General features: G+C 38.3%; 1 protein-coding gene across 4 annotated transcripts in view; it reads left to right on the forward strand.

The window, feature by feature from the left end:
* NAA16 (N-alpha-acetyltransferase 16, NatA auxiliary subunit) overlaps window positions 1-22788 on the forward strand; it is a 103285-nt gene that overhangs the window by 36211 nt on the left and 44286 nt on the right. For all 4 annotated transcript variants that reach the window (XR_009460893.1, XM_019500498.2, XM_006264030.4 and 1 more), the window contains 6 exons: window positions 4150-4307; window positions 6672-6806; window positions 14401-14554; window positions 16192-16311; window positions 18471-18566; window positions 21725-21831. Coding sequence is in view for 3 of the 4 variants with exons in the window: in XM_019500498.2 (XP_019356043.1) it covers window positions 4150-4307; window positions 6672-6806; window positions 14401-14554; window positions 16192-16311; window positions 18471-18566; window positions 21725-21831 (770 nt within the window). In the remaining variant the exon portion in view is untranslated. The remainder of the gene's footprint in view (window positions 1-4149; window positions 4308-6671; window positions 6807-14400; window positions 14555-16191; window positions 16312-18470; window positions 18567-21724; window positions 21832-22788) is intronic.

Here is a 22788-nt window from a genome sequence, read left to right on the forward strand (position 1 = left end):
TATCCTTCTTATTTTTGTATCGAAAAAAAGATCAGGGATTCAGATTTTTTTAACGAAGTAAGATTGTGGCTTTTAATATGTTTGTATGAGACTTGTTTTTATACTAGTTGTATGATCTGTTACATTGTGAAATACTAGTAAAGATAAATAGCTAATATGGAACTTTTCCTGTATAAGGCAACTACTTTATAGAAGGGGAGAAGTCTGTTTAAAGGCTTTGACTTCAGGCAGATGCAAGATACCTGCAAAATGGTTTTATTTTTATAGCTTTACAAAAAATGTTTTAATAAGTCTTGCTTTTAATTCAGTATTTGTCACATTTAGGGATCTTCCAGTTATGCATAGGCATTAATAAAAATAATATTTGTTTATAACGTACATAGCAGTAAATATTTCTGGTAGAAGAATTGATCAAATCATGATGATACACTAAAACGCAGTATAAAAGTGGTGGTGGTGTTAGTTCCTCTAGCTAAATGCACATTTACTGTGAAACTTGTTTTTCTGCAGGGCAAATGACATTTTTTAGCTGGGATTCTTTGTTCTGTTTAGTTAACATCTTTTTAATATGTCCAACATTTGTTGATACCTCTTTAGTTCATTTAAATTGAGTTCTGAAGCTATTATAAACATTGATAATGAAACAAAGTCTTACAAAGTTTATGTTCAAAGTTCATAACTAAAACACCTTATCTACTTTTCCTTATCCAGAGGAAATCCATTCTTCCCCTAATGGGAAAGATATGGTGTTACAAATGAGAACCCTCTTTTTTGCTGAACTTCTGCAGAAAATTCAGGTTTTTGAACCAAATAGACATTACCGATCAAACAAGATTAAGTATGGTTTGGTGTGCTGCTTTGCCAGTTCCAGCACTTTTTTTTTTCCTTCCAGGTGCACACATTTATAAGTAGATTTGATGTTCTGCACTCATTGGTATGGCGTGAAACATGCATGTAATTCAAAAAAACTTTCAATTTTTTTTTCTCTTCCAGTGTAAGGAGACTTGCCATCCTAGAATGGAAGTTTGGTTAACCGTTTTAGTGTATGATGTTTTAAAAAAATAAAAAGGCACTTTGGGGGAAACTTTTTTTCATTTCTGTAGGACGCAGTTTATGTTGGGTTTCATTATCTGTATATTGTGGATCCTAGTTGAGGATTTTGTCCCTGAACATACTGGATTTGGGTTAGAGCAGCCACCATGTTCTTACGCTGGTGGTTAACTGTTATTCAGACTTAATTTGTTCTTAATTTAAGTTCAAGATGACTGATATGTGAGCCAAAAGATCTCTTCTGCAAGAAGATTTGCTGTTTCAGCTGTTATGTTATATAAATTACTTCAGTGAAAGACTCATTTTCAGTGTGAGTTTTTGTGGATGCTGACCTTTTTGTTTTACTGACTCTTCAGCTTTAAATTTTCATTGGCTGAGGAGTGCTAATAAAGTGTTGGTCCCTTTCAATTATAATTTCTTCACCACTTGGGCTGTATCTTTATTTAGCATCAGAATAGGTTGAATTCTTGATGTTCTCTGTTTTCTGAACGTTCTCCTTCTTTCCCCTTCCCCTTGCTCTCCCCGCTTCCCTCCCCCAGTTGTCTCTTGCTTTCCCCTGATCCCTGGGAGAAAATGTTTCCAGATGATGTCTGTTGCTTTAATCAGTTCCATTTACTATGGAGGCATGGGAGTGAGGCTGTAGCCATAGTGATTACATGGCTTGCTTAGACATCTGAGCCTGAATTCTTTTATTTTAATTGATAGCCTACTTCAGGGGAGCAGTAACTGCAGGTCCAAGAATTCTGACCTTCTATACAGCAGTACTGTGTAGGAGGATTACTTTTTGGAGTCTTTAGAAAATTGTTTGAATTGAATTAATGTTAGTTGAGGAGTCTACAGTCTGAAACAGTGGGCTCCTATCAATTACTCTTTTCTCCCTAACTTAGGAGTTTAAGATATGTAACCAGCACATTCTACTATTACCACACTCTTAAACGTGATTGTTAGGTAACCTCTCCGATTGCTTTCTTTGTTTACCAGGAGGTCCAGTAAACAGTCAGAGACCTATAGTTCAAGAAACTTGCTTGAAGAAAGGAAGTTTGGGTGCCTATACATCTGCAGGAAGGCCACGCCAATGTGCTGTAATTACAGTGAATTAGAGCAGACTCAGTTAATACAATTGGTAATTACCATGCTTCAGCAGACTCCAGCGTCATGTGTATCAGTGTCCCTTTGCTGAAAAAATGGGGGCAGGGGTGCTTTAATTAAAGCTCATTGAAAGTTAAACATCTCACTGAGATCACCAACATTCATGTCCTGCAAGCAACAGATGCACCAATGTTCATGTCCTGCAAGCAAACACCATGAATATTGAAGCGATGACCATCCAATATCAAATTTGTTGGGCTGGCCATGTCATTTGGATGTCCGACTCCAGACTTGTGGTGTTTGCTTGCAGGACGTGACAGTTGGTGACTTGAGAAGCAAGTTTTGTTCTCCCAGTTCAGCCAAGGTGTATACTAAAGAGGAGGGCAGAAAAAGTGCTTTGGGGACATCCTTGTGGCCAACTTAAAAAAAAAAAAAGAAAATCAACATCAATATCAACTCATGTGAGACTGTTGTCCAGGACTGTCCCAAATTGGGGGCAGGGGAAGAGTCTGCTGCAGGCATCTCAGTACATTGAAACCTCACAACAGCAAGAGGTGGAAAAGCAGAAGTGGCAGAAACAGCATGTAGCGGATCAAATCAAGATGACTCTTCCTGTTATAGGGTATGATCCAAGACATAACCAGCATGGCAGAAACTGTATTCAAGAGCTATCATGTAGAAGCTTGAATAGTGTTGTGAATATTTAGTTTTCTTTAGATACCACTGCCTAGCTAGAACTTGCTGCATGTCAAATAATATTCATTCCTTTATTTGTTAAAATTGTGAACTAACTAACTGAAGCAGGCAGACCAACTAAATGTACTGTTTGGATGCGTCTTTGACACTTATTGGTGTCCTGCCTTCAGTTCAGAGACTTTCCTGGGTAAAAGTAGGGGGGGATGCTGAAATGGAGGACGGCAGCATGGAGGGAGACGTTGCATAGAATCAGAATCCAGGAAGTTGCAATGCAGAGAAACTTGAGTTCTTTGGATGTCAATTATCAGAGACTTTGTTGACTGAAACAGTCATATTATCCTAAAAATTCATCACTGAATCAATTTTGCCTCCATTCACAGTTAATAGAACTGTGATCTGGACTGTTGGGTATTTTGAATTTATATGATTTTCTTGGATGTTTAGCAAAACTGATAAATTAGGGCTATTGGGATTTTTGGGAAGGTCAGATTACCTGCAGTCTGTTTTTTGGAGGCAAGAGAGAGAGCTTCTATAAGTATACCTTGTATAAAAGAATATGACATTTTTGTTTATACTTAGGCTGTGTTACTAAGGTGCATGCTTAATTTGGAGATGAAAACTAAGTAAGCCTGCTTTTAGACAGATTAAAAAAAAGGTGAAGGGAATGGTGAAGAAATATTTAATAACAAAATTATTTTCCTAAGTAGTGGCTATAAGGTAGAGCAGCGGTCATAGGGAATTTAAAACTTAAAATTAAACTTTTTATGAATTTTTAAACTTAAATTTAAAACTTTAAATGTGGAGATGGGGAAGAGTCAATGTTTTAGGTAGAGTGGTCATATAAATAATGGTGTGAAAGCTGAAGGAGAAATTTTGCATTGACCATGAGGAAGAGAGTGAAAGAGAGATCACTAAATAAAAATATAAAGTTCTGGAATTAGGTTCTTTGGGATGTGGAAGAAGTTAACCACAATAATTTATAATTTATTTAAAACGTATCCAAACATTTCAAGGATAATATGTGGTGATGAATTGTGATAATCCAGTTGGTATCTTTTTCAAGATTGAATGTTTTTTGATTTCTAACAAAAGTTCATGAAATTTATAAATAATGGTTTCCATTTATAGGATTAATACAAATTTAGAGGTATTTCACATAAAAGTGTATAGCATAAGGTTGCTGTTAAGTGCACCTAAAATAAATGGGAGATTCCTGGAGACCTATCTGCTTTTGCTTGTTGAGGCTTGTATAATACAAATGCACTGCAGTTATCTTCAGAAAACTGTGAATGTTGCTGACTTAACTTATACTAGGTTGGCATGTATATGGACTTCTGCAGCGTTCTGACAAGAAATATGACGAAGCTATTAAGTGTTATCGAAATGCTCTCAAATTAGATAAAGACAATCTACAAATTCTAAGAGATCTCTCACTGTTACAGATTCAAATGAGGGATCTAGAAGGATACAGAGTAAGTATTTCTAAATTTGTATCTTTTTGACTCTCTCTTGTTTGGGAGGTTTAATTCTAGATTTATCAGTTTCAGGCTGTTGTCTAGGAAAGCTTGAGGATAGGGTGAACCATAGTAGGCTACACCTGATGAACAGGCTACATATGGAAGATAACAGATATGCTCTTTCCATGATTTGCAGAACAGCTTTTTTATAAGCCATGCTTCTCGGTTGCTGAATATACCACAGAATGAAGTTGATGGAGTTCATTTGGCTCTTAGTGTGTATATTTTTAGTACTTGGCACCTAACAGCCTACATTTTCAAAACCTTATGGAAACATGAACTCTTATGGATGGCGCCTACTTTCTCACCCTCCACATAACACCTGTTTTTTAATTTAAGTGAAGATGCCTGGATATTTTTAGGATGGTCCAAAATCACTCATTCTTTGAACAGATAGATAAGAATGTATGCAGTTTTCTCTGTTCAGAAGAGCCCCATGTCTTTACTGTATGGGTCAATTGCTGCTGCTCTTTAATCCCAGTATGTCACTTCCCTTCACTAAGAAAGTTCCAGAGGAAGGAGTGGAGCTAGGCTAGAAGAAAAGAGAGAAATGTGGAGATATGGAGATGCTCTTAAATTTTTCTTTCTGTAAAGATTATACATTAACCTGCTCTGTCTCCTAGTTCTGTCAAGGTAGATACTGCCTGCCTGGTTTTCCCATTGTGAAAAGAATGGTAGGGCAGGGTAGCACATCAGAGACTAAATGATTCAGAGAGGCATGAGCTTTCATAGAAAGTATCCTATTTTGTCAGAATCTGTGAATGGACTTACAGAAAGAAAGAGTTTAGAACAAAAATGTAAAGACAAAAGGAATGGAGAGGAGGAGGGGAGTGGCGAAAGGTAGGTTGAAAAGCTCAGAATGGATGAACAAAATGGTAAATGCATTGAGGGATGTTGTTTAGCTTTTAACTCCAGTTATGCATTCCTATATAATGGGTTAAGAACCCATAGTCTTTAAGACTGTTTAACACAATCCAGTCTGTGAATCTCAAAATCGTGTGCCTCTGAACCACTTACTTTCTCAGGCCCCTGGCAGGCGTTGTGTTCATCTCATAATACGAGTTTCGTGTGTTAAATGGGAACACACTGCATGTTCAAGTCTATTTATCACATGATAAAAATGATGAATCTTCCTCAAAGAAGTTACTCATTGAATGTGGAACTTGGTTGTGGTACATATGTATCACAGGTTAACCTGAACATCCAACAATGTTCTGCTCTCCAGTCTCCTTCCTAGGGCTGGCTTCTGACAAATGACCAAGTGGTGATCTGTGAGTGGTTTGTACACAGCTGTCTGCATTACCACCGAGCAGCAACGGGAGCAGGCAGCTATGGTGGTGGCAAGCAGCCTAGGCATTATGCAGACAGCCCTGGTCCTTGGTTGATGACTCACTTAAACTTTTGAGCTCACAAGCAACCTTTGCAGGAGTCGCTTCCCAATATTAAGCTGCTTGTACCAGGCACTTTAAAGAACATGTGGGTGGCCCAGATAGCTGGTGAGCAGCTATCTGGTGCTGGGCTGCTCATGTACCTGGAAGTTTAAAGGGTGTATATGCGACCCAGCACTGCTGAGCTGTTCTCTGCTTCTGGGCCTGCCACATGCCCTTTTAAAGTGGCTGGTGCAAGCAGCTCTCTGGTCTGCCTGATACCACCCTGGCCACGCTGTTCCCATTGCTGCCTGTTGCAGGTGCCTGGAACAGCCCTTATCCCTGATAGACATGGGAGGCAGTGAGCAGAGTGTCAGGGAACAGTCATGGTTACACAGCAAGGGTGTTGGGGCTCCCTGCAAGAAGCAGCAGGGATTGATTAAAGTGGGAGCCTGCATCCCACCTGCATCACCGTCTGCTGCTGCTTGTAGGGGGCTGCTTCATTTCTTCCTCCACTGCAAGCAGTGGTAAAGCTGATTTTTAGGGCATAGGACAGCTACTGTTGAATCCAAGTTCAGGTTTGCCATTCACATGTTGGGTACAATTTTTAAAAGTACCATAATGAATTTGGCCATAAGTCTAATATTCAGAAATGACTTAAGTTTTATTGAACATCAGTGAGACTTAGTTTTCCAAAGAGCTTAAGAGGCCTATAATTTTATGCCTTGTCATGAATATTAAAGTGTAATCCAACTTCCGTATAACTTTGGTGTAATACTTCTTAATATTTAGTTAATATTTCTTTTAATTTCCAAAATTCCAGTAACAACTTTTTAAAATACTAAAAATAGGAGTGACCTATTACTACTATAGGAGTGATACTACAGTGAATTATCATAGTAATAGGAGAACCTCTTTATTCAGCTATAAAATAATTTTCTTTTTATTAAAGGAGACGAGGTACCAGCTACTTCAGCTGCGTCCAACACAACGAGCTTCATGGATTGGATATGCTATTGCATATCATTTATTAAAAGATTATGATATGGCCTTAAAACTACTGGAAGAGTTTAGAAAAACTCAGCAGGTAAGACCTACTCTTATAAAATAGTAATACTTCACAGAATCTGAATTACTGCACATAGTAAGCAGGAAAAAATGGCTGTTTGCAGACTTTCTTTGTTGTTGCTGTTGTTGTTGTTGTTTTTCATTTAGCATCTTGGGACCTAATTCAGGAGCTCACTGTGTCTGTGGCTACTGATTATATAGGCCTCATTTGATCCACAGATACTAGGCTACTTCCTGTTCTGGGTTTAAAGAAGTACCGATGGCATGTGAAATAACTGATTAGGTGAGTTAAGATCTGTGACAGTGGAATAATTAACCAAAAAATCCCAATGGTTATCTTGTTGCTTAACAGGTGTTAGCTTAATCAACACTATAGAAATTTTTACACCACACTTCCTACTCTCGCAGTAATTTAGATAAAATGACCAACTTAACTGTGTCTTACATCTCAGCAGCAAAGTATGTATAGAGGTTTTTTCTTTTTTTTTTCTTTTTTTTTTTTTCATCTGTTAATATACCAGCAATAACAGTGTCAATAACAAGAGGAATTGGAAAATGTTACTGATGATAAGATATTTTATAACTCAGAACTATGAGATTTGGAATGTATATAGATCAAGGTACCATCTAACAAAAGAGTACTGGTAGGATCTGTTACTGACCACTGAATCAAAATGAAACAAGGCTAGTAAATTAATGTAACATATGGGAAGAAATATTTGTTAAGGTGGATGCTCACCTTGGGGAAGATGCTGTGTGTTATGTAGTCAGTAGTAAAGAATTGTCTTACATCCTAGGTATTAAACTTTTTCGACCCCCCCCCCCCCCAAAGGTTTTGCATCCAGCATGACGCCATTATACCAGATAATGATGAATTAGTCACTAAATTAGAACTGTGATGTTGATTTTGGGACCAGGATTATGATCTGATTAAATTCAGGATGGCAAACAAGACAGTTTCACTCAGTAATATCTATTTCAAAAGAGCTGCTGCTTCAAAGATGAGCAGGAATCCTGGTTTTCTCTGATTAAAAAAAAAAAAAAAATCCCCAATTTTATGATTAAAAAAAGTAACCCCAAATCCACATTTTTTCCACATTTTTAAAATGAAACATGAAAAAAAAGAAATATATATATATATTTCTCTGCCCTTGGTTCCCGTCAAAAATGACAGGAACCAAGGGCAGTAGGACCCAGGGGAAGTCTGGATGGGCCCCCCCAGCTGGAAGCCCCAGCTGGAGTTTCTGGGCTGGGAGCACATGGCTGCCTTGGCGAAGGAACCTCAGGTAAGTGGGAGGGGGCAGACCCCGGGCGGGGGGGGGGTGGGGGGGGGAAGGCCCCTTCCCACCCACGCCCAGTGCCCTGCAATGCAGTTGCTTGCAGCCTGTGTGGGGCTGCCTGTGCCCGCTCCGGACAACTCCATGTGGACTGCGAGTGCCTGCAGCGTGGGGCACCAGGTGTGGGGTGGGGGAGGGTCCACTTCCCCCCCTGCACTTAGCTTTTCCCTGGGGTCCTTCCCTGTGCGGAGAAAAGCAACCCCTTGCTTGCCCCATGGCTAGCACCCGCAGTGCAGGCGCTTGCAGCCCGTGCAGGGCTGTCCAGAGCAGGCACAGACAGGCTGCGAGTGGCTGCAGCATGGGGCGCCGGGCATGGGGCGGGGCTGCTTCCCCCCCCCCACACACACTCAGCATCACCTTGTTACCTGGCCCCACTGCCAGGCTGGTAGTGGGGTGGGTTATAAGCTGGCACTGAGCATGGGGAAAAGCGGCCCCTTGCCCACCTCATGGCCAGCACCCCACGCTGCAGCCGCTCGCAGCCTGCCTGGAGCTGCCTGTGCTTACTCCAGACAGCCCTGCATGGGCTGCGAGCACCTGCAGTGCAGGGTGCTGGCCATGGGGCAGGTGAAGGGCCACTTTTCCCCCACGCTCAGCACCAGCTTCTTTCCTGCTGGTGAGCAGGGGGTCGGGGCTGTGTGCTGCCCCCCGCCTGTACCATGGGACTGGGGGGCACTGGGTGTGAGCGGGCGGGGCATCGGTGGGAGCACGGGACCTGCACTAGTGCCCTGGGGCCAGTGCCGGTGGGGCCCAGAACGGTGGCAGGAGTGTGGGGTCCCAGCAGGCAGGGGCTCTATGGAGCTGGGCCAGCTCTCCCCTCCCTGCTGGTGCAGCCCAGCCTGGCTCCATGGACCCCTGCCAGCCTGTGCCCCGCTTTGGGCCCCACCAGTGCTGACCCTAGAACATTGGTCCCAAGACATTGGCATGTTGGTCCCAAGATGGTGACCTGGGGGTGGGACACCTGTCAAGGGGCAGGGCTACCCATGCGACCCTCAACAGCCTTCCAAAACTGGGTAAGCGGCCCTCGGCTCAAAATTATTGCCTTCCCCTGTGCTAAGTGGTTACAGGTGTGAAGGACACAATGCCTGTTTCACAGTGCCTGTGAAAAAGAGGAGGATTATATACTTGGATGAGAATGAAATAATATTTCTGCAGTCCATTGACTTCCTCAGTTATTTAAACCCATCACCTTGGGATAAATATTTGTAACACTTAAATCAACGGGCCCAGATATCTTGTGCCTTCAAGTTGACAGCGCTCTGTTTAATTTTTTTGAAATGTTGGAATACTGAGGTGCTTCTAAATGACTGGAAGAGTGCTAATTTTCATGAAGATTAGAAGTATGAACAAGCTTTGTTCTAAGCCAGTGGTTTTCAACCTATGCTCCATGGTCTCCTAGGGGTCTGAGGACTTTCTAAGGAGTCCCCAAAAAATGACTGTGTTCAATTAAAAGTATGTGAATACACTTAAAGTTCAAAGGGGCCTACACCTCTATTTGTCATTTCCAAAGGGGTCTGCACCTCCATTCGATATTTTTTAAGGGTCTGCAAATAGAAAAAGGTTAAAAACCACTGCTCTAGGTTGCTTAGTCCAGTATTTCCACTGTTTTGTCTGGGACTAAAGCTGATCTGTGTTTCATTACATAAATGATAGAAATAAACAGTATTTACTAGGGGTGCACCGATAGAGACTTTTGAGGCTGACACTGAGGCATATTGGCCAATACCGATCTGATTTCCGATATGCAGCCCAGCAGCTTGAAGAGCAGTGTCCAGCTGGTAAGTCTGTTCTGGGGGAATGGAAGGGGTGTGGGGGGGTGGTGCAGATCAAGGCCCCTGCGGTGAGGGAGGGAGTGGAGCTGGGGCAGGTGCTGCACAGCCGGGGCAGGGTGCAGGACAGAGCCGCAACCTATTTGGGGGGTGTGGGGATGCAGGGGGAGGGGAGGGCAGCTGTGCACCCCAGGATGGCGGGGGGGGCAGATGCCCCCGGATCTGCGCTTGGAGTGGGCGGCAGTTCTGGGAGGGGGTGTGGGGGGGGGCTACAGCTCTCCCACAGTGCACACAGTAGCAGGAGCTGCCCCGCCCCTAGACAAGCCACACCTCTGTCCCATGCCCTGCCTCTCCTCAGCTGGGCAGCACCTACCCCAGACCCACTCCCTTCCTCACCATGGGGACCTTGATCTGCCCCTCCCCCCACCCCTTCCACTACAACACACTTACTAGCTGGACGCAGCTCTCCAAGCTGTCAGGTTGTGCTCCTTGCTTCCTACATGCTGCGCTGCGGCTGTGTGCATGCATGGAGCATTTATGCAGCCAATTATTTGGCCAATCGGTCAAAAAAAAAAGACAATTTCCAATGCAGTCAATTTTCTTTATATTGGTACTGATCTGATATTGGACCGATGTATCAGTGCACCTCTAGTATTTATCCAAATCCAAGACTGTCCAATTGACCAAGACTAGCACTCTCCAAAAATTAAAATCCACACATTGAAACTTTTTGTTATTTATATAAACAGACCTACTAACAAACTAGTAAGTCATATATTCAACAAACATTACCTCAATCTATGTTAGGTTTTGCCCAGAAAATCCTAGTGAGTCCTGCTTCTTTTTTAGTTCCTACATCCTTACTCTCACTGTCTTCACTGCTCTTATCTTCTCCCGCATCTTCCTTCAAACCTTTGCCTTCAGTTCCATCCATGACATTGGAGCCTTCTTGAAGCCTTTAATAAAGGACTCTGAAAATACCCTTTCCCAGTGATTCAGAATCCATTGGCAAATCAGTACTATGGTTGGCTTAATTTTCCCACCAGGTGTAAGTGCATGGTTTCCTGCCAAGAGCCAATCTGAGTAGTGTTTAAATTGTCCTTAAAGGGTTAATTAACTATAACATCCAGTACTTGGAGTTGAGATGTCATACCAATAGGTATGACTACAGGATCACAATTCATTGACCAAACTTTTGCTTTCACATCTGGTGTTAAATGCCCTTTGAATGATTCTAATGCTAACATTCCTCTTTTTTTTTTTAGCAGTGTCCCAGGTTTCCTGTTCCACGTAACAAATATCTAACTGGTCATTCATCAGTTCACTTGAAAACCACCCTTGTCCCTGACACCAAACCACTAAATCCTGGTGGCAACTTTTTTTTTTTTTTTTTTTTTTTTTTGGCACAATCTTTTTTTGTTTCAAAATTATTTAAGGTGGTAATTTGCTACGCCCTCCAATACTTTTAACATCACTGTATTTCACTGTATTTCACAACTTTTCATTTTCTCAGAATTATGAATTTTGACCTTTGTCAAAACTTATGTTGCTTGGCATGTCAGATAATGCTGATAAGACTCCAGTCTATTCTGTCTGGCCAAGTAGGTAATCATGAGACTTGCAAAGCTCAATAATGTATCACTGGAATTCTAAAGTTTTTTTTGCTGAAGTTCAGTGGTAACATTTGTGCAAGTGGCCTTCGTTACAGGGCTAAGATACTACATTGCATCATTTGCATATGCCACCACTACTTGCCTTGAATTTTTGCTGTGGAACATTCCATTTCTTCACCGTTTGTGATCCCTTTAGTTGAAGCATTTTGTGGGTGACTGGCATTCCTTCAATTATCCCTTTTTTAATGTACGTAAGAACTGGCTTATCAATTTCAAGAAAGTGAATGACTTTCATATGGACTTAGCATCCTTGGTTTTCCTTTTAACTGTCTCCATCAATGCACATTAGCTTCAGTAACACTACACTTTCTTCCTGCTTCTGTTATTTGTTTTGTTTTGTTTTTTTCAGCATAGTACAACTTTCATTTTAAAATTCATGTTGTAGCTGCCCCTCATTTCTGTCAGTATTTTCACATATGTACTGCTACTTTCTCCCTTTTTCTTGTGATGTGATCTATCATGGTGTTTGTTCTGTCCCCCATGCTTGCCCTGCCAAATTTACCATAAGTGCCTGTTTTTTAAGTTTTGGCCAGTCATTAATGATTGGGTCCTGTAATTCGCTGCATTCCCTTCCACTGCCTCCCTACCCCTCTACCTGGTGCCTCATTGCTCAGCTCCCTGCTGCCACCTACCTCTGCATTCCCTGTGTGCTAAATCCATGATGGCTTGTCTGTTTGCATGTCAGTCATTTTCACCTCATCTGCAATTCCAAGACAAGGCTTTGTTTTTCACCATGTTGAGTGTGTGCGTGCGCGTGTGCGTGTGGCAGGGTGTGGCGGCAGAGGTTTGTTTTGGAATGGAGTAAATACAGTAATGTCAGTCAACATTTTATGGAAAGTGTCATGTCAAACCAACCTTATTTAACTGCGTAGCTGTAATGTGATGAAGGCTTTTGTAAGGTGGTTGTAGTAGTGCAGTAGCAAATCATTAGCTTGCCAGCTACATAACCTGATGTCAAATTATATACTTTTTATATTATTAGCTGTAAATATTTGTTTTAGTAATGAGTGCTTGGAGGATAATTTGGTTAAGTGAATGATGGAAGACTGGCCTCCCTAAGAGGAAAGATTTAAGGTGGCATTACTGTGGAATGTGGTAGTTGTAGGTGTCTGTGGAAAGAGCAGTCATACTTTTTAAATAGCATTACTTTTTCATTTAGTTGCATTTGAGGGTTTGTCAAGTAATGCTGACTGCTTCACAACAGCTTTTATTATCTAAATGCTTAAAAAGGAGGTGGAGGATTGAGCAAGAGAGGGGGTAGGTCTTCAGAAAGTCAGAAATGCAGGCGCTGATGACATTCCATCAATGGCCTGCAAATTATAGTATGACAGGAGGTTCCTTTAAATGGAACGAACTTCACACTTATTTCTCTGTCTGTAACTGCTGACATGTTAAACTTTTAGCTATGTCTATGGCTAAAGGAACCACGAGAACAAAATTCTTTTGGGCCCCATTAAACTTTTACAAATGTAACTAAGCAAAAGCTATATAGAAAATTGAAAGGCGCGATGGAATGTGTCCAGTTTATAACCCACATCAGAGTTGCTCATAACTATGGAGTTGCTTTCTGCTGGTTTTTAAACTGTAATCTCAGTCAGTTTATTAATACAAATGTAATATTTAATTTTCTTCCCCCCCAGAAGAAGGGAAAGCACTTTTCAGGGAACGGCTGATTAACCATTTTAGTGACTAATTTAACTTATGTGCAAAGTTTGATCAGAACAAAGTAGAATAAAGGAGTAAAAGATTTATACATAATTTAGCAAATTCAGCTTTTTCCTTTAACCTCTGCTCTCTCTGCTCTGTTTTATTCTAAATCTATTTGGAAATCGATATGTTGCATACATTTATCTGTTCAATACCTCCGTGGTCTGAAATGAAGACAATTTTTCTTCCTATCCTAAATTCTTCTGTGACTATTGACTCAGTAATTGCTGATCTCCACCTTTTGAGATTCCTAAAGTTAGCTGAAATGGTTTCTGTGTAAACAGGGTATAAGCATTTAGTATGAAAGAATTTTAGTGAATGTAGGATATTTCTCCAAGATTGAAGTAAAAAAAGTTCTGGCTGAAAGGGAATTCCTTTCAGCAAGGGCTGGTGTAGCAGCAGGGTAACAATTGCTATTTTTACTTCAGCCTGTAGTCAAAGTCCTTTGTATTTCTCAGTCCATTGGAAATGGTTCTCAAGTTGATTATCTTCCACTTAAAATTGCCAGAGCACAGCAGTACTGTCATACCCTAGCATGCATTTTGTATTCAGGGGAAACCTATCTCTTTTGTGGGATAACTATACTGACTTCATGAAGCGGAGTGCTCTCTACTTCGAGAGATTTGTAGCTACCAAGATATGCTGCCACAGTGCTGCATGAGAGAGAATCTAGTTTGGAATCTCCGGTTTACTGAATTTAAGCCCTGCAAAATTCAGTTTTCCTGCTCCAGAATTTAAATCAAGCTTGCTGTGGAGTACGTGGGGCCATACATATAGTGTTTGAGTAGTAGGAGGGACGTTAGTGAGACTCCTGTGTGGTGGTGGTGGTGGTTGTCGTATTGTTTTTTGGCTCGAATGACACAAGTACGGATTTAGTCATCTACTTGGTAAGAGGTGGTGGAGAGGTAGGGAGAGTAAGATGTATGCTTCTATTCACTGGTAGTTCCTTTATAATGGGGGCCATCCAAAGAGCTCTTTCACCTTCATTTGCTATTTTTAACTAAATACTTGAGTTTTATGTTTTAAACACATGGGTATTCTGGTCATTGATATTTGAATTCTGCATAAAATTGTTCATAGCCAAGCTGCAAATGGCATGGTTTGTGATAATTAACCATTTTTTTTTTCAGATTCCTCCTAATAAAATAGATTATGAATATAGTGAACTTATTTTATACCAGAATCAAGTGATGAGAGAGGCAGATCTGTTTCAAGAGTCTTTAGAACATATAGAAACATATGAGAAGCAAATATGTGATAAGCTCATAGTAGAAGAAATCAGAGGTAAGTTGCTTTTTTCCCCATTTTTTGCATCAAAATTTAAGTGTAATAGTATTAGTTTTGCTAAAACAATTCAGTAAATTTGACAGTAAGAGTTCAGGAAAGAGAGCCCAAACTGTCTCCTGGGTTTTGAATATGTGGTGTACCAGGAGGTGTATATTGAAACTTTAAAAGATCCATAAAGAGATTATTTCAAATGTATCAATACTAGATTTGTAATTTGGCACTTTATTCACAATAAACCTCAGCAAGCTAGAATGGTATAATCTGATACATGATGACAATATATTTGGATGTGAAATGGCACTCCTTACCACTAAGGACAATTCATGGGTGTTGCATATACATTAAAGATACCATTCACTAATGTATGTATGTTTTTAGTAAATTTTCATAAGTTAGAACTAGAATAATCAATTTCTACTTGCCTGTATCTGCAAGTAAGTATCTGAATGCACTGTTTGTACTGAAAGTGGTGGTTTCATGCTTGAAATAGCAGGTTCTGTCATCCTTTTAACTACATCCAAAAGAAAAAAGTCAGTGTTCTGTTTTCAGTTACAAGTCATGCACTGCTTTCATCAAGTGGAGTCTTTAATATATACAATTTTGACATAGTCAGCATTTTTAGATATTCCTTGTCCATTATGTTGTTATAACCCTTTTGTCAGTGTACCTATAAAAGCTGACATTGCAATTTAACATAAAATATGGGTATATTACGGCTAGCCACCAATTGTCACAACCACCTATTGCATTGTTAAGGAGCTTTTGCTTTGGCTCTTTCATATGCTTATTTTTTTTATTAGTCTGAGGGAACCCTGAGAAGAAAAAGTTGGGGAGGGATTCACTGGCTGTTTGACACTGGGGAATTACCTACTAAAGGTTGGCTTCCCCTACTCACAGCTTGCCGATGGTTCTTTATCCAGTTGGTAGCACTAGTTCCTAGATGCCGTCATCTGTGACTAGCCAGTGTATCTCTCTTTCTGACCAGTAAAATGGCCCATATACAAGGAGATAGGGGAGCAAATAGAGGACTTAAGTGACGCAAAAGATGCAAAGCCATTTAAGTGGCCGAATAAAGGGAGGTGGCTGACTCCAAAATACTGATTGTAGCTTATTACAGCAACCTGAAATAAACACGATTGGCCCTCATTTTGAAGTTCCTGGACTTCCTTGATATTTCTACTGATATCCTGTAATCCTCCCTTAAATCACTTGTATGAAGATAGCTTGACTTGTGGTTTTTTGTGAGGACCCAAACTCAGAAAATCCTGCATGTGTTTCAGTAAAGTCTCAGCCTTAGTATTGCATCTTTCTTGGCCAATTACACAAATCCTGTAACTGTAAGCTTTATTTCCCAGTAATTTGGGGTATTATTTTCAAGTCTAGGGCAGCAAAGTTAGTTTTGTAAATCCGGCAGCCAAACAAAAGTATATAACTGCCCTTATTTCAGAAGTTCTGAATGCCCCCAAAGTCCATGCCCTTGGGGGCAGTATACAGCTCTGAAGAATCAAGCCACCTTTTGTTTGATATCCAATTTACTGGGCTTAATTTTAAACATCCTTTTTTTTATAATTTTAGTCATAAGCCACAAGTAGACTTCCCATTTAACTGAGGTTTGTGTAACTGCATTATTTTAGGAGAAATGCTATTGAAGTTGGGGAGACTAAAAGAAGCTGGTGAAGTGTATAAAGAACTAATTGATCGGAATGCAGAAAACTGGTATTATTATGAAGGTTTGGAAAAGGCTCTACAACCTAGTAAGTAATACTGCTACTTTCTACCTCCTTAAGCAATTATTAATCAAATAATGTTCAATTTAGTGTTGCAAAAAAGTTAGAACTTGGCAGAAAAGAATTGTGTGTCTTCTGAACTAAAACATTTGGTAGTCACATTTTACTGAATTAAAAGTGTATTCATTGAAAACTTATCTCTGTGTGTAAATACCAACACCAAGGGTTTCTTTAAAGGTCAAAGTTAAGGATGGCTATTTGTCATGTGCCTGCTAGAGCTGCTCTTCCCTGGCACATGCTTCTTTGAAAATGGAGCCATGAGTCGCTACTCCCTGACTCATGAAGTAGATTGATGCGATCATGTTACATTAATGTGCTTTCATGAAGTTATCAACTTGCAAAAGGATTGTAGAAAATTTTCTATTTAACCCAAGCACAAATAATGTATTGCTTTAATTTCCTTTGGGATGAATTTTTAAGGGTGCTTCATTTTAACACAAATTAGCCTTCTTGTGGAAGAAAGGGGAATAGAAATAATAAGGATATTTAATATTTCTAAGCTAACTCCTATGCTTATTCTGCTGTTCCACAAAAAAAATAATAATTTTGAACCCTTTTTAAAAATTAATTATTGGAACCTGTAACTAAAATTCAAATGTAAATTTTCTTAAATATTTACCTCCTTATCAATTAACAAGAGGTGTTTCCTCATAAATAATGCATGTAGTCTACTGTGCTGTATGCACTTTATATACAACACAAAGACTTATTGGATTTATTCTGATGACATCATAAATCATAAGACCATAAAAACGTTACTAATTGATATTGTACAGGTATTACACTTTCATACATCTTAGGTTTTTTTCTAAATATAAGGAAATATTATAAAACCTAAAATTGTCAAGGTATATAAGGTTTTCAGATGTGATTGGAGATTGAGTAAAAGAAAATGATAGCAGTGTTAGTTTGAAGTCCGTGTACAGTGTTATGTAGAGACCATGGTTAACCTTTGCGTGCGGATCATTGTATCCAAATTGTTTTGCTTACTACCTATATATTTAAACTGGCAAAGAACTTGATTATTGAGTTGATATAACAAATGCTTTTCACTGTCAACATGTAATTATTCCTAAATAATTCATTTAGATTTGTAGTGTATATTTCATATGTACAATTCCTGTATTGACTTGAACTAGGATAATTATAAAACTAATAGCACTGCTTTATTTTTTAGGTGGTCTTAGGACTATTTCCTCCCCCATGGTAAGTTCTGGAGCTCCAACTTGTGATTTAAAATAGGGTTTTTATATGCTTTAGTTCCAATTTAAGCATTTATTTGAATTTCTTCCTCTTAGAATTATGTATACCTGGAGCCAATAGATAACATGCTTTTTCTTCCTGCCTTCAGAGCTGAGACATGAGGCTTTGTTTATGAAGCGAAGGCCCAGGCATGACTACTAAACACTTATAAACTATAGATTTTTTTTTTAATTTTCAGCTTTACTACAATTTCTTAATGAACTTGGAACACTTTGCCAAAATTTATCATATGATTGTGAAAATAACATTTAAAAAACCATAGATCGGTTCTTTTGACATTATAACCACATTGGAGCTCCAAAGCATATTATGGGGGAATTGGGAGGAGTGGGAAGAAAGTCTAATGTGAAAACAAAACTACTTAAACTTAATATGATACTGAGTGTTAGAATTGGTAGTATTGTCACCTTTTTGCTGCTGCCAACAGGATTTTTGTATTAGGCCATAGTTGTATATTTATTTGCATATTAACATTCTTTAAAAAGATTAGCATTGTAACTCTTCAAATCCTTTACGTATTTCTTATAAGTCAAGGATATTGAAAAAAATATAGAAAGCCATTTATTTTACAAATACCAGAGCACTCTTTCACAGTCAAGTGTCAGAAGAAAAGTATACTTCCTATGGTATTACTTTTGTATGTTTTATGCATAAGATACTGTGATGCATTATATCTCTGGATTAATCAATGGATTTGATTAAATTAAAATTTACTGAGACATTTAAATTTGTTTTAAACTAATTTCATACCTTTGCCTAAGTAAAGCTAATTAAATTGTTGTTCTTTAAAAAATATATATATATATGAGTAGATTTTTTTTTTCTCCATCATATCTTATATCTATTATATCTACTGATAATAGGCACCTTAGAAGAGAGGCTTCAGATTTATGAAGAAGTTAGCAAAAGACATCCCAGAGCAGTTTCACCTAGAAGATTACCTTTAAACTTTGTTTCAGGTAACAAATCCCATATCTGTTCCATAGTTTTCATTCTTTTTAAGTTGTTGCCATCAGTCCCTACATTTTGGATATCTGTTTATTACACCTATTTCAGCTACTGGAAGACTTGTGCACCTTTGTTGTAGACATGTCAGTAGTATATTTTAAAAGGTGGGCATTCTAAAGCAGCAGTACCAGCTACGTAATTTTGCCTTTACTGATAAAACTGCAATGCAGTGCTCTGAACTGTAATGCATATATATGGCTTAAAAGCAAAGACCAAGTTAGTGTTCTTCAAATAAGATGCAAAACTGTGGTAAGCTGTTGTATTAAGGAACTAGATCTAACTTTTTGTTTGTTTAAATATCTATAGACTCTGATGACATTCAACTGCCATGTTACGGAGGGAAAAGAATACAATTGTAGAGTTTTGTCTTTGTATTATTGACTGACAGATGAAGTTTGTCTTTGCAAAATTTAGAGGGAACCCAAGTAAAAACTGCAAGAGCTACTTAGTGTTCAGGATTCAAACAAACTACTATGCAGGCTTCTTTACAATGTTCTCTCTCTTAAAAAAAAATCTTTTAAAATATGGTTGGTAGTAAATGATCTCAAACTGAAGTTTAAGTATTTCATTTGGGTTACTCTGAGCCCCTTGAAACTGCTGTATATGAAATCAAAATTAATCAGGGGTAGAATGGGGTTAATTTCATGATACACCAGACAGGCTGTCTTTAGGGACAGCATTCAGGAAAACCTTCAGCCTTTAAACTGCACCAAAGTACAGTGTTTTGTGACAGAATTACTATAATTCAGCTAAGTCTGAAAAAGCACTCTGTTTTGCAGGTAACTTGGCAAGGAGTGCTAGCTCAAAGGTAGATCGGCAAAGCTTTCCAGTATGAGGTGCTTAGTTTTTGAGCTGTGCTGTAGATAACTTTTTTCAAATACTTTGATATAATTTTATAGAACTATGCAATATTAATATTCAGTATAGAAAAATCGTTTGTACTGAAACTTGGGACAAAAGTGTTCTCAACTCTGGAGGGAACTTTTCTAAAATGGAAAAAGATGAGCCAATTTTTAAATTGGAAAAGAGCAAATTACTTTTTGAGTTTTGCCTGAGTACATCTGAGACATAATGTAACTGGTATATTTGTAATGCTAGCAGAAATTTTTTTGTAAGTTAATCTTACATCTTCATTCACTTGCAAATGGAGACTATGACAGCACACGTTTCCAGAAACGCATCTCTAGGGCTTATCTTTAAAACTATAGGTTATAAAATCAGATTGTTTAGCATAGCAACTCATCCCTGAAAGCACTATCCGGCCTGATGAAATTAGTCTATCTCTTGTTTTGGTGCTCTTGGACTCTCAGTGTGTTTTTGATTTGTATGCTTGCTTTGCTTTAAATATTTCTGTGACTGCCAAATTATCACTGCAACAAATAAAGCTATTTTTCGTGCCCCTGAAGTTTCCCAGGTTTTCCATTCTCTAGGTTGTTGTTTTTTTAAGAACAGGTGGGCCAAAATCAAGTTGTTAATTTTTCAGATTGGTTTGAGGAGTCTACTATTTATCCTCTAATAGCAAATGTCATTTATTTATTCCACTATATAGCAAGTGGAGAAAGAAAACATGAAATGACAGGAAAATATACTGCCATCCTATTGAAGATTTTTCTTCAATTTTTCATAATTAGGAAAACTTCTTAATATCAACATGGATGTTCTTTCAATGGACTGCATTATTACATTCAGCAATATTCTATTAATGAGCAATAGGTATAGTTATAAAGACTCATTGCCCATTGTGAGCAGTAATGAAAGCAAGATTATCCTCTCACAAATTGGAGACGTCTCAAAGGATGTTTCATTAAGTTGCCATTTTGTATTGTTTTGTAAAATACAAGATTATTTTTTTAAATTATAATCTAATTTGTTTTTGTGTTTGCTGAACACAGTGCACTCTTTGAATACAGTGATAGCCATAAAATATTTTTCAGTCCAATAAATGCTTATTTTAATGTCTGTACCGTATCTGTTTTCCCACTTGACTCATCCATATATTTTTGTGACTACTGCAGGTCAGGAATTTTCCAACAAAACAGCATTTTGTTGGAAAATGTTGATTTGTAGAAACCCAGTTATTTTTTGCAGGAACGTGTCTACCATTTTCAGCAGGATAGAATTTATGATCAAAATCAGGTTCAGAATTCTACTCTCTGATGTAGAACTGAGATTTCAACCTCAGTCTCTCTCAACCTTGGTGAGTGCCTACTGCCAAGCTGGTGGCTATTCTGTTATGGGTTTCTCAGTCTTCCCTTTTGGAGTTGTTCTTCTTTGTATAAATATTTACTGGAACAGAGAATTAACCTTTATTTTCCCATAGTCCAGCTGAGCATCCTAACCACCAGTCACTAGAGTTGCTATTTTTTGTTAACCGAATAAATATTTATCCATATGTAATGGACTTTGTAGCCTGGTGGTTAGGGGTACTCATAGGGTATGAGGGCCCCAAGGTTCAAGTCCCTCCTTTACTGCTTCAGCCACAGGGAAGAATTAGAGAAACACCCCCCAGAATAGCTAGTATTTTAGAGAAACATGCCTCAAGGTAGCCAGAACTCTTAATAGTCTCATCTTGTTGTGAAGCAGGGGATAAAAAGTTGAAATTGCAAAAACTTGCATGCTGTAGCAAAGCAGTTTCTCATCCTTTTCTTTATGAAAGTACTAATTTGGAGAAACTTTAGTGCCATTTGGTTTCTGGAAAAGATATCGCAATAAATAGTATCGTTTTTGTCCAAAAATTAATTGAAATAAGCACTTCATTAATTTTTCCCCCAATATTTTGATAAAGAAAGAAATGATCTTGACCTCTTAGTATTCTGATCAACTAAGTTATAAAATAATTTCTAACAGTTGTATCTCAAATCATGGTCCCATAAATATCTTGTGTGGAGTTTTTTCTTTCCCTTTTTTTCCTATGTGACCCTTTTTGGGGCACAAGTTAAATGTCTCCCTCTATCTCCTCTAAATAACTGAAAAGAGTAGTCAAAATAATGCCTCTTTGTAGGGTCTTCCAGTTACTGGAGGTTAACACAGAGTTATATGAATGTAAGCACTGCTCAGTATACAACACTCACAACTGTTGAAGTATAACCAAGTACACTTTTGTTTCTAGGTGAAAAATTTAGAGAACTAATGGATAAGTTCCTGAGGGTTAACTTCAGTAAAGGCTGCCCACCTTTGTTTACCACTTTGAAATCATTGTATTACAATCCAGAAAAGGTAAAATTTAGTATTTATTCAGTTTTCATTAAGTCTTATATATTTACTTACTATATTAGTCAAGTATATTAATAGATAGTATACTATATAAAAATCCCATAGTTTATAGGTAAGTGTGATTTGACATTTTCCTATTTAGTTAGCTCATACCTTATTTATCACTTAGTAGCTTTTAAACTTATACTGAATACGTAAATTTCTGTAGCCAGTTTGGTGAAATTGCAATTGTCAGAATCTGCTTGGTAAAGTATGTTCATAAGTTTACAAAAAGTCAAAGATAAGCAAAGATTAATTTAAAATAAACTGTATTCTTTGTCTTTGGCTACAAGTGTTAGGTGGTTTCAACTTATGGCTTATGATGTCACCAGAAATCCTGATTTTTTTTTTTATTTTTTTTTTTAATTTTCTAATACGGCACAACTGGTTTATGGTGTATGGTCACTTTTGAATTGTGTTAATATAGATGTATTTGCCACAGATACTTGCTTCCAGTTTCTCTGTCTGGCTAAATTCTATTTAGTGTTACACTTGTTTAGGTCTAGTGTCTCCAGGGGTTTAAGTGCAACACCAGCATACTATATTATAGCTTTTGTTTCCCTCTTTCCATCACCCCTCCCCCTCAAAATATCAGTTAAAATATATTTAGGTACAATCTGCAGTGAAGATTTATCATCATACTTGAAGGGATTCTTCTTCAGTAGATAGAAAAAAAAAGTGCAGGTTTACCTAGTGAAACACCTCTATCTGTAGGAAAAGCATATTGACTATTAATAACTTTAGTTAGATGTTCCTATACTTGGAAAAACTAAATATCTAGTTTCTTTTTGCTCTCTTCAGTGAGTGGATATTTTCTGGTTTAATTAGGTTATTCTTTTTTAAAGATTTCTTTGTTAATGTTCCTAATTTCATGATACTACTAGTAGATGCCATTATCGGAACATATAGTTGACTAGGTAT

Source organism: Alligator mississippiensis, chromosome 1 (assembly GCF_030867095.1).
Source record: "Alligator mississippiensis isolate rAllMis1 chromosome 1, rAllMis1, whole genome shotgun sequence".
NCBI classification, from domain to species: Eukaryota; Metazoa; Chordata; order Crocodylia; family Alligatoridae; genus Alligator; species Alligator mississippiensis.